Source organism: Haematobia irritans, chromosome 3 (genome assembly GCF_050003625.1).
Source record: "Haematobia irritans isolate KBUSLIRL chromosome 3, ASM5000362v1, whole genome shotgun sequence".
In the NCBI taxonomy this organism is placed as follows: domain Eukaryota; kingdom Metazoa; phylum Arthropoda; class Insecta; order Diptera; family Muscidae; genus Haematobia; species Haematobia irritans.
The window spans coordinates 119,578,012-119,593,378 of record NC_134399.1 but is presented as its reverse complement, the minus strand read 5'-3'; the positions used below and the strand labels follow the sequence as shown (position 1 = coordinate 119,593,378).

Below are 15,367 nucleotides of genomic sequence, written 5' to 3'. Positions count from 1 at the left end.
CCTTTTTTTCTACCATTCATTATCATTTTGTAGTCCTTTGTAAAATTTAATGGTTCTATTTGTTTTGTTAGATTTGTGTAAATTTTTATTTTAGATGTAAGTGATATTACATTTATTTGGAATCTGTTAATAGTACTTTTTTCTATCAATTATTCAATAAAATTACAAAAATTACAAGCTATCGCCTAGAAACTTCGTACAAGTTGTTATCATTGATGTAGGATGATATTTCAAATGGGATATATCGAAGAACTTTTAGGTAGTCCGATAAACCAACTCCCTGATTTATTTATTTATTTTTGTTTTCATCATTGTAATTTGAAGCCACATAGCGGCCAATTTATATAGATTACAACGGACTACTTGTCTTGAAGAGCAAATTTCCTCCAATCCGGTTGAAATTTGCTACGTGCTTTTTTATCTAACATAATTGGCAAAGCAATACTGTGGTATTTTACCTTACAGAGTCTTCTTTGTTTGTTTTTGAGTGATAAACCCTGAATATTTTATCAGCTAGCAAAAACGGGACATTAGAGGGTTAAGTGTGAAATTGAAGCACACATTTTGTAATCAATTTCCAAAGACAAAATGTTAAATGTCAATGCGTTAGAACTATTCCGCCCCTTCATGTATATTTTTGCATTTTTGTTTTTGAAAGTTGGAGAAAAACAGAGCATAAAAAATCATTTTACGAAGGAAAGTCTAAAGACTTTGGTCAAAAGCAACGATTGAAAAAGTATATTTTCTTTCAAATTGTGAATGTTCTTCTCGTCTGAAGTGCGAGTTTAAACACCAGCGGTTCCATAGGCTGACATGAGGCACTAAGTCTATGTCGTCATCCTTGTCTTGGAAACACATCATTTGCAGTTTTTCTTGTATTTAACACAAATGTTTCAACAAACTTGAAAATTACATATTTAACAGTGGAAGAAGTACATGCTTCTATTGGCAACGCGAACACAGCTGTTATATTCATCTATTTCAGCGATGCCACAATTTTATTACATCGTGCAGTCAATTGACACACGCCTCACAAAGAATCTAAAATTCTAATCTGGTAACACTGCTTCAAGATCACTCTAGTAAGAATTAGATTAGTTGTCAATTTTGACATCTACTTTCAATAAGTAAATATTTTGATCATTTTCTGTAGTGTTTACTATTATTTAGTAAGACCTGGAAAATATACACCGAGTGTAGTGCACAAGAAACATAAGAAAATGACTGCATTTGATACTCTATAACTGTTAATCTTAACGTCCCGACTATTCCGAAAAGGCTGGAAAAATGGTGCAAACTACTTCGTCTACTCCTCCGACAACAAACAAAGAATCATATGCACCTGGACGACCTAGTAATACAACTTCATGCAATTCCAATGATACGATTGAAACAGCAACAGAGTTAAGTAGTCTGCAACAATGTAAGCATTTAATACAACAATATCAATATCCTTTGCCAACGTCTACAACACAAAGTGTTAACCCCAAATGGAATATGGATATTGACCCTTTACGCTGCTCAAAGGGGAGTGTGAGCAATCAGTGTACCATTAGCTATGTGGAAATATGTTCAACAGCTCTATCCATAGTAATGAGAGCTGCAACTGTTTGTATTAATGTCAAATTAGCAATAGACTATCACCGTCAAGGACGACCAGATTATTTTTTATGGACTGTAGTATGTATGCTGATACCAATGATTACAACAATGTTGATACATGCAAATATGTAAATATCATAGAACAATATTTTTTCTTACATATGACACATGTACTAAGATAAATTAACATTCTTCCGTATAGGTGCTACCAAGATGGTAAATTTAGTAACTGTGGGTGCGGTCAAATAATTCAGACTATATTCTTAGTCATTGTAACATCGTTTTTCTTCAGATATTGGAAATCATTTATTTACGCTATTAAATGTAAGAAAGCTGAACTTGTTGGTGATAAGCAGTCTCAATTAAAGTAAGTTACAAAAGTGTTTTCTTTTTCACCCTAATACCTCATTCACATTATACTTCCAAAATCCACTTTATCCAGATTTCAAAAGTCATTTGTCTTATAAAAAAGGGATTTCAAATATACTTTTAGATTTTGAGCCTAATGTGAATAGGCTTTAATTTCTATATTTACAATTTCAACAAGTACTGAAAGTATGACATGACAAAACGGATACCAGTTTTTTTAACAGCATAAATACATCCATAGACGATGGCACTGCACGTCATGGAAATACACAACGGATTTCACTGATTTTTTTTTTGTAAAAATGTACTAGAACTCGATTGCTAAAGTGTTGCCCACTCAAATTCACAATTGTTGGCTTTAGTCTGCTATGTGGCTTTCCTCGCCCTTGAACATATAATGTATTTCTGGCAATGAACAAAGGGAATTTCAATATCACCGAAGGAAATTGGCTAGTAGTACGTAAGATTCCTTCTTTTGCAGGATTTACTCCTAAGCCAAATGCATATGTATGTTGTTGTTGTTGTAACAGCTTGGAAAACCCGTTTTGTAAGCGTTCAAATCTAAGTGAAACACTTATGAAACGTTTGCTGTGACACAAAAGACATCAAAGTAAGCGTTTTATAATCGAAAAGGACCCTTATTTATAAGCGTTTAAAAGACGATTGCAAAACATGTTTTGTAAGTATCGTAATTACACGTTTTCTAAATGCTTAAAATACACGTATGGCAAATGTTTAAAAACCTCGACTTTTTTAATGAAAACAGTAAGCGTTTAAAACATTTTTATTGTTTCGAATCTGTTTTTATTGATTACTTTTTATTAGTATAAAAATATAAAATTAAACATAAAAAAGGAACTTCGCATCCCCTCAAAATTTTCTGTTATTCCTCTACCTTTTCAACAGAATTTTGACATGTGGCACTAATTAATGATTGAATTGCTGCCGAAAAAATATTAAAGAAATAAGAAAAAATAAATTAAAATAAATAAAATATAAGTTAAATAAATACCTTACCAATACGCACTATCCAAAGAAGTAGTTGTTGTGGTTGGATGCATCACATAAACTGTTAATGGGGCCGACGATGTAATTGAAATTTTTTTACGACATGATCTGGTATGAGTGGCACAAATATGTAAGACGACGCATGGTGATCTGGTGATTCATTTTAACTAAGTAAATATTAAAAAGGGATGATTGAAGCGGCTTATAGAATAACTTATGCAAGTCTTGTATCCTTAGTCCTTGAATAACAAATTCGTTATAAGATTCAGATCTTTTTTTTTTTTATTTATTTTCTCGATTTTGTAATTTGAAGCCATGGGCCAATATATATTAAATTACAATAAAGACTACTCCAAAATTTAGAATACAAAATTATAAAAACATAATGACTTAAGACTAAAAATAATAATAATAATATGGGTAACAATTATTTAAAAAAAGGATCTGGATATGGAAATAAGTTTGAAAATTATTTTTTTTTCTGTAGGTATTAAATAATAGAAACGCACCTTTTAATAATTAATTTGACACAATTTATTTACACAACTTTTTGGCACAATTCAATGCCAAGAATGACAAGTTTTGTTTAAACAATGTTTGCAAAACACTTGCATTTGCCAACAAATGGCGAAACTCTTATTTATGCAAGCTTGCTGCAATCTTAATTTACAAAACGGTTGCCAATATGCTTGCTGGGGTATCTATCGTACCACTTATTTCATATCGTATTTGTTTCCATAAATTATAATGTACTCAATTCGTAAATAATAATATCTATACCCTAGACTTTCATCGTTTTGTCGGCAATCACTTCTTTCTTGACACTTTTCATTTAGACTTTTATATTATAATTAATTAATATTCTGACTTTTGCAAAAATAAGATTAAGGAACTTGATAGAGTCGTTGATCTCTGATCATAAGTTTCTCAGTCCGCGCTAGTGGGTATTCAGTATAGATCTGTATAGCAGAGATGACTCAATGTGAGTGTTACATGCCAACTTCATACAGAAATAAACCCGTGACAAATCGAACCATCTCTGCTTTAGTGTTAACTTGTTGAAAGGGGTTTTTAAAAATATAAACATATACATTAATAGTTTTCATTATTTCACGACCGACTCTTGATCGATTATTACATTTTATTTTCACCTTATATCGAAACATTTATTTGTTTATTTTTAGAAACTATAAGCTTAATATTCGAGAAGAAAGCGATGTTGCATTTATACGTTTATTTGAATGTTTCCTGGAAGCGGCACCACAAAAGATTTTATTAATTTCTATTGTCTTATCACTTAAGGATAAGATGACAAGTGAGTACTAAAACGTACAGCTTCATGTTTCGGCAATCGCAAATCGAAAATTTTTGATTTGAAAGTTTTTTCTTTTTTTTAAACACCATAGCTTTAAAACTAAAAGCTTGCAATAATGTTATAAATAGTTTAAATACAAAATGGATTTAATGGATTGAGATTTAAGTTTGCATTTATCGAAACATGGGGAATAATATATATTTTGATTGCCAAACTCACGTACAAATTATCACAACAGACTCACAAATTATCGCGGTCACAACATACTTTGGCAGTATGGCTTGGTGCTTATCTGTGTATCATCGTTATGCCCGTTATTCACAAAGTGATAAATACAATATTAGTGCTAATGGTGTAATATTGCAACTGTGTTGGCATTTCTGTATTTCAGGTAAGTTATTTAAAAAAAAAATCCAATATATACCCAGTCTATATGTTCGCCGAAATTGTCGTGAAAATATAAATCAATGTGAACGTTGAATTATGTCCATGATGGATGCATTTCCGTATAAAAAAGTAATTAAATTAATTTTTAAATGTTATATATTTAATTGAATCCATTTATTTTGATTTTCACCTTCGTAAATTTTTGTTGATTTTTTAATATCAGCTGATTGCTGATAAGTTCGAAAAAAAAACTGTTAAATTCAGAACTCCTAATTTCCACGTCCTTGGATTTGTCGTGAATATTACAAATGAAATTGTAGTGTATATCGGAATATGGGTGATAATTTGTGTTCGTAGTGGATCACAATGTTCGGAAAGATTTCTTCTCAATGAAATTGGATGTAAAAGTCTAATTTTATTATTGCGGGTTTTTGGCCGCAAATAAAAATGATAACAAGTTCGGCCAGGTCGAATCTAAAATATCCACCACCATGAATCGAAGATAATAGTTTCCTTTCAAAACTCTTCGTCGTAACGGGTTACTTGCAAATATATAGAATTTCATGGGGTTTGTAATTGTAATTCGCTAATCCGGCCTTTCAAAGGCTTTGAATTGCCTAAATAAATGGAAAAATAAAAAACAAAAATATTCAAGTGAGCACGATAGCTCTGATAAAATTTCGATTTCTAGAATTTCAATTTTCAAGAATTTCAAGAATTCAAATCGAAGATGGGTTTATATTGGGGCTATATGAAAAAATGGACCGATACACCCAATATTCGGCACACCTATCTGCGGACGTAAAATACGTGTAGAGTTGGAGTTTCGAGCAAAGAGGCCAAAAATTGCGATTTCTAGAAGTCCAAGAAGTCAAATCGGGAATTCGGTCTATATGAGGGCTATACCAAAACATTGACCGATACACAGGATATTTGGCACACTTGTTTGTAGACCTACAATGCCTTTGGCGTTTGAATGTCAAGCAAATCTGATAAAAACCTCTACATTTTGAATTTCAGGCAAATCGGATAAAAATTCACCACACTTATTTATAGATTTCGAATTTCAGGCAAATCTGCTAAAAATTGTGGAGTTTAGAAGCCAAAGAAGTAAAATCGGGAGATCTCTAGATTTTGAATTTCATGCAAACCGGGTCGCTGCAGACAAATAATCTGTGCACAATTTCAGTACGATGGGTTCATTACTGAAGGCCGTGATTACAACAGACAGACGGACAAAGGTCAACTTAAACGCCGACTAGATGAATATGAAAATTATAGAAAGACTTGTTGGACCCCAAAATTCCATTATCAGTGTATTACTTTGTATCTTTATAGCTTTGGTGATTTATAAACAAATGTTGATTTGCCACCTTAGTTTCCCTGGAGCTTCGAACCAGCCGAACTTACTGTATTTCTTATATATTATTTTAATGTCTCTATCGAATATTCTGTGATTTTTTCAAAACAAATGCTCTAATACAGCACAATTCACAAAAAGAGAAGTTTACCACTGTGTCTAAGTGAACCTGAAACAAGGGCTGTCACATACCTAACCTAACTTAATACAATTAAACACACAATTTTACAGTGTATATATTTTATTCTCTTTACAGTTTCTCGTACCTTATGTATTGCATTTGTGGCCAGTGTTTTCCCTTTATGGACCTTAATTGCTTGTTTGGGTCATGCATTTATATTTGGATTTGTGACATTTATAGTTGATCGCCCAAAATTCTCTCGTTCAACTTTGTGCAATTTTTTCTTCTGTTTGGTTTTGGGCGTAGTGTATTTATTTACATACATATCCGTGCGTGATGCTCCAACACGCTATAAATATCTATTCTATTATATATTTTGCTCTATGGAAAATGTTTTTTGCATTGCAATATTTACACTAAATGCTTCTTCTGATTTGGTCTCCATTTCATATTTATTTTATCCATTATGTATAATGGCCTTATTATTTTATTATATTGGTATTATATTCATGATCATATATTATTTATATTTTCATCCTCGTATTACAGCCCGAAAATCAAAACGTATTATAAATAATAATTAATGTAATGTACTAAAAATAAAACAAACTTTTTATACATGAGACCCAAACATAAATGTATTATTCCAACCATTCCGTACATAGAATACGTGAATAGAGTATAAATTGGAGAAATCTGTAACATCGATAGAATGGGTGACATGATTGTATTCAGATAGTGATAAAGTAAAAGGAAAAGTCCGCCATCGCGTTCTTTCCTAGACAACGACACTTCACAATTTATCTTTGCTGAACTTACAGATGTTTTCGACAGCCACAAGGCCTGCAAGCGCTGGATCCAAAGAAATTTTGTATACTGATATTAAAGCACCTGGAATGATTAAGTCTGACGTCCATTATGTATAATGGCCTTATTATTTTATTATATTGGTATTATATTCATGATCATATATTATTTATATTTTCATCCTCGTATTACAGCCCGAAAATCAAAACGTATTATAAATAATAATTAATGTAATGTACTAAAAATAAAACACAACTTTTTATGCATGAGACCCAAACATAAATGTATTATTCCAACCATTCCGTACATAGAATACGTGAATAGAGTATAAATTGGAGAAATCTGTAACATCGATAGAATGGGTGACATGATTGTATTCAGATAGTGATAAAGTAAAAGGAAAAGTCCGCCATCGCGTTCTTTCCTAGACAACGACACTTCACAATTTATCTTTGCTGAACTTACAGATGTTTTCGACAGCCACAAGGCCTGCAAGCGCTGGATCCAAAGAAATTTTGTATACTGATATTAAAGCACCTGGAATGATTAAGTCTGACGTCTGGAAAATGGGTAAATTTATTATGCAAATATACTAGTAAATGTGCATAAGATTGTCTATCTGCATCCTCTCTCTCTCCCCCAATCCCTCACCGAGGATTCCTATCGAGGACATTGTGAGGCGTTTCTACAAGCGGGAACGATATGTTTGGTAGTTTGGCCTGCGTCATTGCTATTTGTGATCTGTAGTAAAAGCAAATTCCTCAAGTTACTTGCCGACAAGACTTAGGAAAATCTTCGACGAAATACCGTTTAGAACACTTCTCGCGGAACTGTGACGGATTGTCTCAGCAATACATCACCTGGACCATCTTATATGGATTGCAAGATCTTGCTTTTGGGTAGACGTGAAAGTGGCAACTGAAATCACCACCTGCCAAGAATTCTTGTTTGATTTCATAGAGCGAGATCCGGCGATACCATAGAGAGCTTCTAAAGAGACATGACAGTTCACATGGATCGGTAGAAATCCACATAATTTTTTTTTATTTTGTGAAACTGAGGACTTCTCTCATATAAATGAGTACTCTTCCAATGATAAAAAAAATCTCTTTCTACAAGTCAGGTACGAAAAACGAGCCACATAGTGCCGGCAACACTTGTACATTATTTTCTTTAGGCTGACAATACTCTCATTTCCACCGTCAACATGGTGTAAGAGATAAATATTGATTTGCCATTACATTGGTATTTTAAAATGAAATGAATTCTAAATATTTTTGAATTATAATCACACTATTTAAAGTTTTTTTTTTAATATTTATTAGTATTTTGTTCATATCTTTTAAAATAATTAAAAGCTAAAATATATGTAACTAAAATGTGTGTGCAAGTGGTATATCTTCAATAGAAATTAAAACTTCATATCTTCTAAATGGTGATATCTACAAAAAATTTATAAGAAAAAAAATGAGTAAATGGTGCAGAAAACACAAAGCTAATATTTAATGTCACTTCGCATTTTCTACATAGTTTCAATGGCAAAAAATTGTGAAATAATTGTAAATAAAAAACTACTAGATGTACCAACAGAATGAATGGTCTTAGTAGATATATTACATTTGCAGTTTTCCTTCTTTATGAATTCAAATTAACAACAATTAACAATTACTACAGTGTTTTTCCTGTCGTTGTCCCTTTTAAATTAAATGGTTCGTAAAAACAGCCAGAGATCTATGAAATGTATTTTGCCATAAGCCCTTTATTAAACAAGGAGGCTATATTCAAATTATGAATGAGTTGTTTAATATCTTTTAAATTTTGCCGGAAATGTAATTTTTTCAAGATTCCTTCTGGCAAAGAAATAAACAAGAATTTTTCGGGAGATGTGATGTCAGCTCTATAAAATAAAACCCGATAAAAGTCTCCAAGAACTACATCATAATCATTACAAAAAAAAATCTCAATGTAAAAGTGAAAAGCTACAATATTAAATGTAGTCTAGAAAAGATAATCGGGAATTTATAACCTTTTTTGGTAAATGGAAATATAAATTATAAATATTAATAAAAATTAGATCATTTTTACATTTCAAAAGCTTTGAAGTATTTTGAAAATGTTGGGACCTATTTCATTTCTAAATTAAACATACAAGGATAAACATAATTACTGGAATTGACAGGACATTATCAATTCCTAATTTGTTGACTTTTTTTAGAATCATATTTTGAAACATAAAAATGTGAAAATTTTTTTCGAAATGTTCGTGCTGTCTGCCAAATAAAAAAGAACATTGTATTCAGTACAATAGCTAATAGTATAGGAACATCTTATTGTATTATTAGATCAATGATTTATTGCTTCCGAGGATGTTGATGGTGGTTGAGTTTCTATTGTTTCTTGGCTCTCTAGTTGTTGTTGTTGTTGCTGCAGCTGCTCTTCTTTCTGCTGTTGTAATTTGAGCCTTTTTTTGGCTTGTATATCTGCTAGTGTTTGTTCTATTGAACGTATATCCTTTTTATTTTTACTAGGCACAAAACCATATGATACATTAGTCTCGGTTTTCCTAGCTGCTTCCAGGGCCGCTTCCTGACCAATGAGATGAGCATATTTGTCCTTATAATTAAACGTAGGCTTCGGTTCAATTTCTTTGGAACCCCCTTTTGTGTGTGCTGAGCTTTGACTACTATTTTGGGCGGAAGACGCTGCTGATGTCGCTGAATTATTTTGGGAAGCACGAGCCAGTCTTTTTTGTTCGTCTAGTTCCTTTTGTCTCTGACGCCTTTCAGCATATTCTTTGGCCACTTCCTCATTCCAACCATCTCCATTGCGTCTAGCTGCTACCTCATCCTCTGTTGGAGCATTTTCCTTCTTGTAGACAACTGAATAACGATCGATATCTTCACAACCGAAACTCATGCAAATGAAACCACCATATTCAGCTACTTCATGAATTATTGAGCGATGTACTTTATCAAGCGGCTGAAATTCTATATGTGGGCGATCGTCCTTGGCAAAACGATTGATTCTTTCTTCAACAAACTTACGAAACCTCAGCAGCTCTTCTTTTTGTTTGTTTTTAATGCGTTCTGCCATTTCTTTCTGGCGTTTCATTAATTTCTTTTGTTCCTCATTGACGGGAGGCTTGTCCATTGAGTTTAGTATGGATCCCAATAAATCCATCTTTTAAAAACTTTGTAAAACTTCCAATGCAGAGATTTCTGTGTACACTTTCAATCTATTAAAAAGATTTTGCTTTTTGTCTTTGGTTTGACTGAATGCTTATTATTTTGATAATTCTATGGGTAGCACTTAAACAATAGTCTAGAACGAATGACGTTTGTTAAAATAGCGGCTGTCACATGTGTTCTTTTGCGCTATATGTCAATACAATGTGGCAACCCGCTGTCCTGAGCATAACGTTTTACGTCGTTTTAACCGTCAAAATGGTTTATTTATTAAATTTAACTTAGCTTATATAAATATAAGGCAAGTATAAAAGAAAAAAGAAATAGCATTAGCTACAAAGGCTATCAGCTAAACATTTTGATAAAATATAAAGGGAAACAGTGAAAATTTGATTTTACATATTATATAATTGTGTTGGTACGAGAAATGAAATTATATACTCTATTTATGTTATCTAAAGAAGGTATTTTTAAAATGTTAATTCCTTTATGTTGGAGCACCATTTTGTCTTGATATGTAAGAAAGCAGCACGTTTCAAGAAGATGTTTAATGGAGGTTGTTTTTTTACATCTGCAGCATTCATTCTCAAAATGCTTTAAATTCAACCTTTTTATATCCTCCCCATAAAGTATATACATAATTTCTTATGCTAAAATTCTTAGTCGATTTAGCGATGTCCGTCTGTTCGAAACCCCCTTAACTACCGGATGAAACAATCTATCGGCTTGAAACTTGGTTGTTACTAACCTATTCCATATAAACCGATTTAAAGACTTCCAGAGAATTCTTGAGCCTCCTGAGACTGTTTCATTCAATTTGGTTGTAATGTCAGAATCTGCCCTCCGACAACATTGCAAAATTTGTACTGTGTTGAAAATAACATTATTTTCGCGGTTTGTTTAAAATAATATGCATATATGAAAACAAACATATTCCTAATAATCTTGACAAATTTTCATAGGAAAGTTGATGCAATTTGAATTTTTATAGAAATTCTGATATACTTTGAATTTTTATTGAAAATGTGATGAAATTCTCATTTTCACACAATATTTGATGAAATTCTCCGATTTCTTATAGAAAGTTAGATTTTTAGAAAAATAATAAAATTCTATGAAATTCGAATTTTCATAGAAAATTCAAATTTTATAAAATTCTCTATAAAAATTCGAATTTCAATAAAATTTTTGAAGAAAATCGATTTTCCATTGCAAATTTGATGAAATTGGAAATATTATTAAAAATGTAGTGAAAAGCAAATTTTTATAAAAAGGTTATTGAATTCGAATTTTTATTTGATGAAATTTTAATTTTCTTTGAAAATTTGATGAAATTTTCATTGAAAATTTGATTAAAATAAATGAATGAAGTTTCGAATTACCATACTTATCTTCGGGGCGTTAATATAATTAATAATATATGTACCTATACATGAAATATATAAATTAATGTAACTCAAAATTGAAAAAAAATTGAAATTAATTTTAATATATTTTAAAATTTCCATAAAAAATTAATAAAATTCGGATTCTCATAGAAAATTTTATGAAATGCATTTGAAATTTAAATTTACATAGATATTTTGATAGAATTTGAATTTGCATAAAAAATTTGATAAAATTTTAACTTTTATTGATAATTTAATGGAATTCGAATTTTCATAGAAAATATTGATGAAAATCGAATTTTCAAAGAAAAGTCAAATTATATATCAACATATGGTCCATGGATGCTCAGTTTGATTAAATAAATACATAAAATAATTGAAATTCCATTGAAATTTGAATTTCTCTGAAAATTAGATGAAATTCGAATATTTTTTAAGAATTAATAAATAATTCAGAAAATAAAGTTTTCTGAATTATTTATATATTTCACTTTGATGAAAGTTAATGTCCGATATCATATATCTATCAACACATGGGCCAGGGAGGCTGTTTGATTAAATAAATAAATTAATTAATTGAAAAATTTTTTAAATTCGAATTTCCATAGAAAATTCGAAATTTTGTAGAAAATTAATGAAAGTCGGATTCTTATATAACATTTGATAAAATTTGAATTTCGCTGCAAATTAGATGAAATTCGAAAATTTTTAAGAATTAGATAAATAAATAATTCAGAAAATAAATATTTTTTTTTTCAAATTCAATTGAAATATGAATTTACATAGATATTTTGATTAAATCAGAATTTAAAAAAATGTAATGAAACTCAAATTTTTATGAAAAATTAAAAATATGAATTTTGAAAGAAAAATTAATAATATTTGAATTTTATTAGAAAATTTGATGGAATTTGTATTTTCAATGAAAATTTTATGGAATTTTTATAGAATATTTAATGAAATCCGAATTTTTGACGAATTTTAGATGAAATTAATGTTTTTATAGAAATCTAATTTACATTGAAAATTTGTTGAAACGGTTAAGGACAATTTTCTTAGAATTACTAAGTGGAGTAATCTGGAGCGAAAAGCTAATGAAAAACTCATTAATTGGCACTGACATTTCTATTAGAAACACATAATAATTAGATTTAAAAAAATTTAACAATATTAAATAATATTTATTGCTACATATTATTATCATCATTAAACAACTTAAAATAATATGGCATAATTCAACCTGTTAACAAATTAAAATACAATCTCCTTTTTTAAAAACTATAATAATAATTTGGTATTAGACATTTTTTTCTCTTGGAAGATCTCTAGCTTTTTCCATGCAACGCTTCGGACGCACATATTCTAAAAAACATAATATCAAATGTAACATGGAAATTGGCAGTAATATCGACCACACATCGGCACGCAAATAGGAATGTAAAATTTGTCCCAAACTACGAGCAGGTTCTTGTAAAACTTTCTCATATACTTTCTCTGTTCTTTGTGTTACATTTGTCCAATTATAGAGAGACGCAACAATTTCATTGCATTTATAAGGACACAATACTGCCTTTGAGGACAAAACATCATTACCATCGGTATTGTCAATTGCACTATAATCACAATGATTTTCTTTACTGGTTCTATTTTTTATGGATTTTCTTTTCTTTTGTCGTTTACCACTATTTAAATTGTCCACGCCATTTGCAATCTTTGGGTTTAATTTATTTTTCGTCATAGAATTAAATTCTTGGAATTTTATTAGTCTTCTTATAGCCTTCATAATGCCATCATATATTGAATCTACTTCGGGATCAGTAAGTATGATTAAATTATCGGGTAAGACTTCCGGTATACCACCTACTCGAGTTGATACAACTTGTAGGCCACACGATGCAGCTTCCACAATGGCCATGCAATACGCTTCTGTTAATGAGGTATTGAGAAATATGTGACCCTGTACCAAATAGTCTCGAACTTGAGCGTGCTCCACAGCACCAATCATTTGAACTCTGTCTTGCATATTAGTTTTCTCACGTATTTCTTCTAAAAGTTCACGCTTTAACCCATCGCCTACTATAATGAATTTTACACAAGGATTTTCTTTGAATCGTGGAATTATACCCGTCAGGAGATCAATGCCTTTTCGGTAGACTAACCGAGAAGCGACAACTATGTTGACTGAAATTGCAACATAAACGAATTTAGGAATTTCGAATATCGATCTAAAATGTGTTACTCACTTGTTCCATCTTGGGGTCTCTGCGTTGGATCAGGTGTAAATAATGCAGTGTCAACAGCATTTGGTATAACCGAAACACGATCTCTGGGAACTCTAGCACGTAGAACGGTGTTTTCTTTTCCTACAGACAAAGTGAACCAGAATATTAAATGATGAAATTTTCAAAAGTTGTATTACAAAACCTACCTATGTGCGAAACACATATGCAATGATCCACACAAGTCAAATCGATTTCCAACATTTTGTTAGTGAAGACAGCCGACAAATCGGCAAAGCCAAATAGGCTGTGATCTGTGAAAACGGTCTTTCTCCAAAGCAACACATTATCCTACAAATAAAATACAGAAAAGCTATGCAAACGCTCACCTTTAAACCCATTAACGATGCTATTATCATAGCTTCATGACCCAAAGCAGAGAAGGCGGAATGTCCATGGACGATTTCTATTTCTTCTCTTATGAGAACAGCACGTATTAGTGGCACATTGCATATCATAGTGGGCAGTATTGATTGACTGTAGAAGACTTTGATCGGTAAGTAATAGACCTTTAGGCCATTGGTTAGATAACGTATTCCTTTAGTATCGCCATAGCAATGAGTCAATATTATCACCTTAATAATAAATCTTAATTATTCCGCCGAAAACAATAATACATCTAATAATTTATCTACAAACCTTATGTCCTCGTTTTAATAAAATTTGGGTTAAATTGAAAATGTGTTCTTCTACGCCTCCTATGCTGGGGTAAAAGAAATCTGAAGCCATGCTTTTTGTTGAACATAAAATACATTAATTTAATTTATAAATTAATTAATAGTGAAACAACAACTTACCATATTCGCATTTCAGCAAAATAAACAAATATGCGACAGTGATGACATGAAAGTGCAAAAAGGACCAAAAAAAGTACCTTCGAAATTATAAACTTACGGGTCGTTCACGGAGTTCTCCTTGTCAAAGCCACCGGTAAACAAGTGGCAACGCCGACCCTGATTATTTGCAAAGATAATTGAGTATAACAAGATTAAGCATTATGCTCTTATAAAGAGAAAACAAATGTCAAGGTGTAGAGGGCTATGAGAAAAAATTGTTTTATTTGTCAATTTTTTCCAAAGCAGCTCTGCCCAGGAATAAATTTAAAACGGCAATATTCATATAAAACCATAATGAATATTCGCTTTAAGATTCACATACGTTTTATTTTAATTTTCTACAATCGTTTTGGTATTGCTTTTGTGGGTTTTTATTCAGAAATTTATGAAAAACACAAATGTTTTGGTATTTTCCGACGCAAACGGCAGTACATTTGAGAGACACGTCGACGCAAACTTTATGATATTTTGTTGGCAGAGTCTTCTGGTGCTTCAGTTTTGCTATGACAAGACTGCATCTTCATCTAAATTATCTTTGTTATTTGATTCGCATAATGCGCCGTCCAGATACAAGTTTATCCGGACGACAGTGTTCGTGTCGCACACATCCCAAATGTTGGCGACACTATAAGTTATGCTCGAAGACATAATCGATACTCCCAATAAACACAAGGATGAGCATTTTTCATAGGTACCCTGCCAACATTTTT

The 15,367-nt window shown here is 31.3% G+C and overlaps 3 protein-coding genes and 1 long non-coding RNA gene across 4 annotated transcripts; 1 reads left to right on the top strand and 3 right to left on the bottom strand.

Moving 5' to 3' along the window:
- The first annotated feature begins 1,073 nt into the window (after positions 1-1,073).
- On the top strand, positions 1,074-6,799 carry LOC142228513 (XK-related protein 4). Its single transcript, XM_075298964.1, has 5 exons — positions 1,074-1,730; positions 1,805-1,969; positions 4,164-4,294; positions 4,533-4,685; positions 6,298-6,799. The coding sequence occupies exons 1-5, from the start codon at positions 1,288-1,290 to the stop codon at positions 6,744-6,746; spliced, it is 1,341 nt and encodes a 446-aa protein (XP_075155079.1). The 5' UTR covers positions 1,074-1,287; the 3' UTR covers positions 6,747-6,799.
- Positions 2,753-4,165, bottom strand: LOC142228515 (uncharacterized). Its single transcript, XR_012720192.1, has 3 exons — positions 3,489-4,165; positions 2,989-3,146; positions 2,753-2,913 (listed from the first exon to the last, which is right to left on the bottom strand). It is a non-coding gene; the product is annotated as an uncharacterized LOC142228515 (long non-coding RNA).
- A 1,466-nt stretch (positions 6,800-8,265) lies between the features above and the next one.
- Positions 8,266-10,288, bottom strand: LOC142228514 (sperm-associated antigen 7). The gene has a single exon (XM_075298965.1). It carries the CDS (start codon positions 10,147-10,149, stop codon positions 9,313-9,315), a length of 837 nt encoding a protein of 278 aa, XP_075155080.1. The 5' UTR covers positions 10,150-10,288; the 3' UTR covers positions 8,266-9,312.
- A 2,414-nt stretch (positions 10,289-12,702) lies between these two features.
- On the bottom strand, positions 12,703-14,729 carry PIG-A (phosphatidylinositol glycan anchor biosynthesis class A). The gene is made up of 6 exons (XM_075300455.1): positions 14,619-14,729; positions 14,461-14,551; positions 14,151-14,396; positions 13,971-14,088; positions 13,786-13,905; positions 12,703-13,723 (listed from the first exon to the last, which is right to left on the bottom strand). The coding sequence occupies exons 1-6, from the start codon at positions 14,627-14,629 to the stop codon at positions 12,840-12,842; spliced, it is 1,470 nt and encodes a 489-aa protein (XP_075156570.1). The 5' UTR covers positions 14,630-14,729; the 3' UTR covers positions 12,703-12,839.
- Between the last annotated feature and the right edge of the window lie 638 nt (positions 14,730-15,367).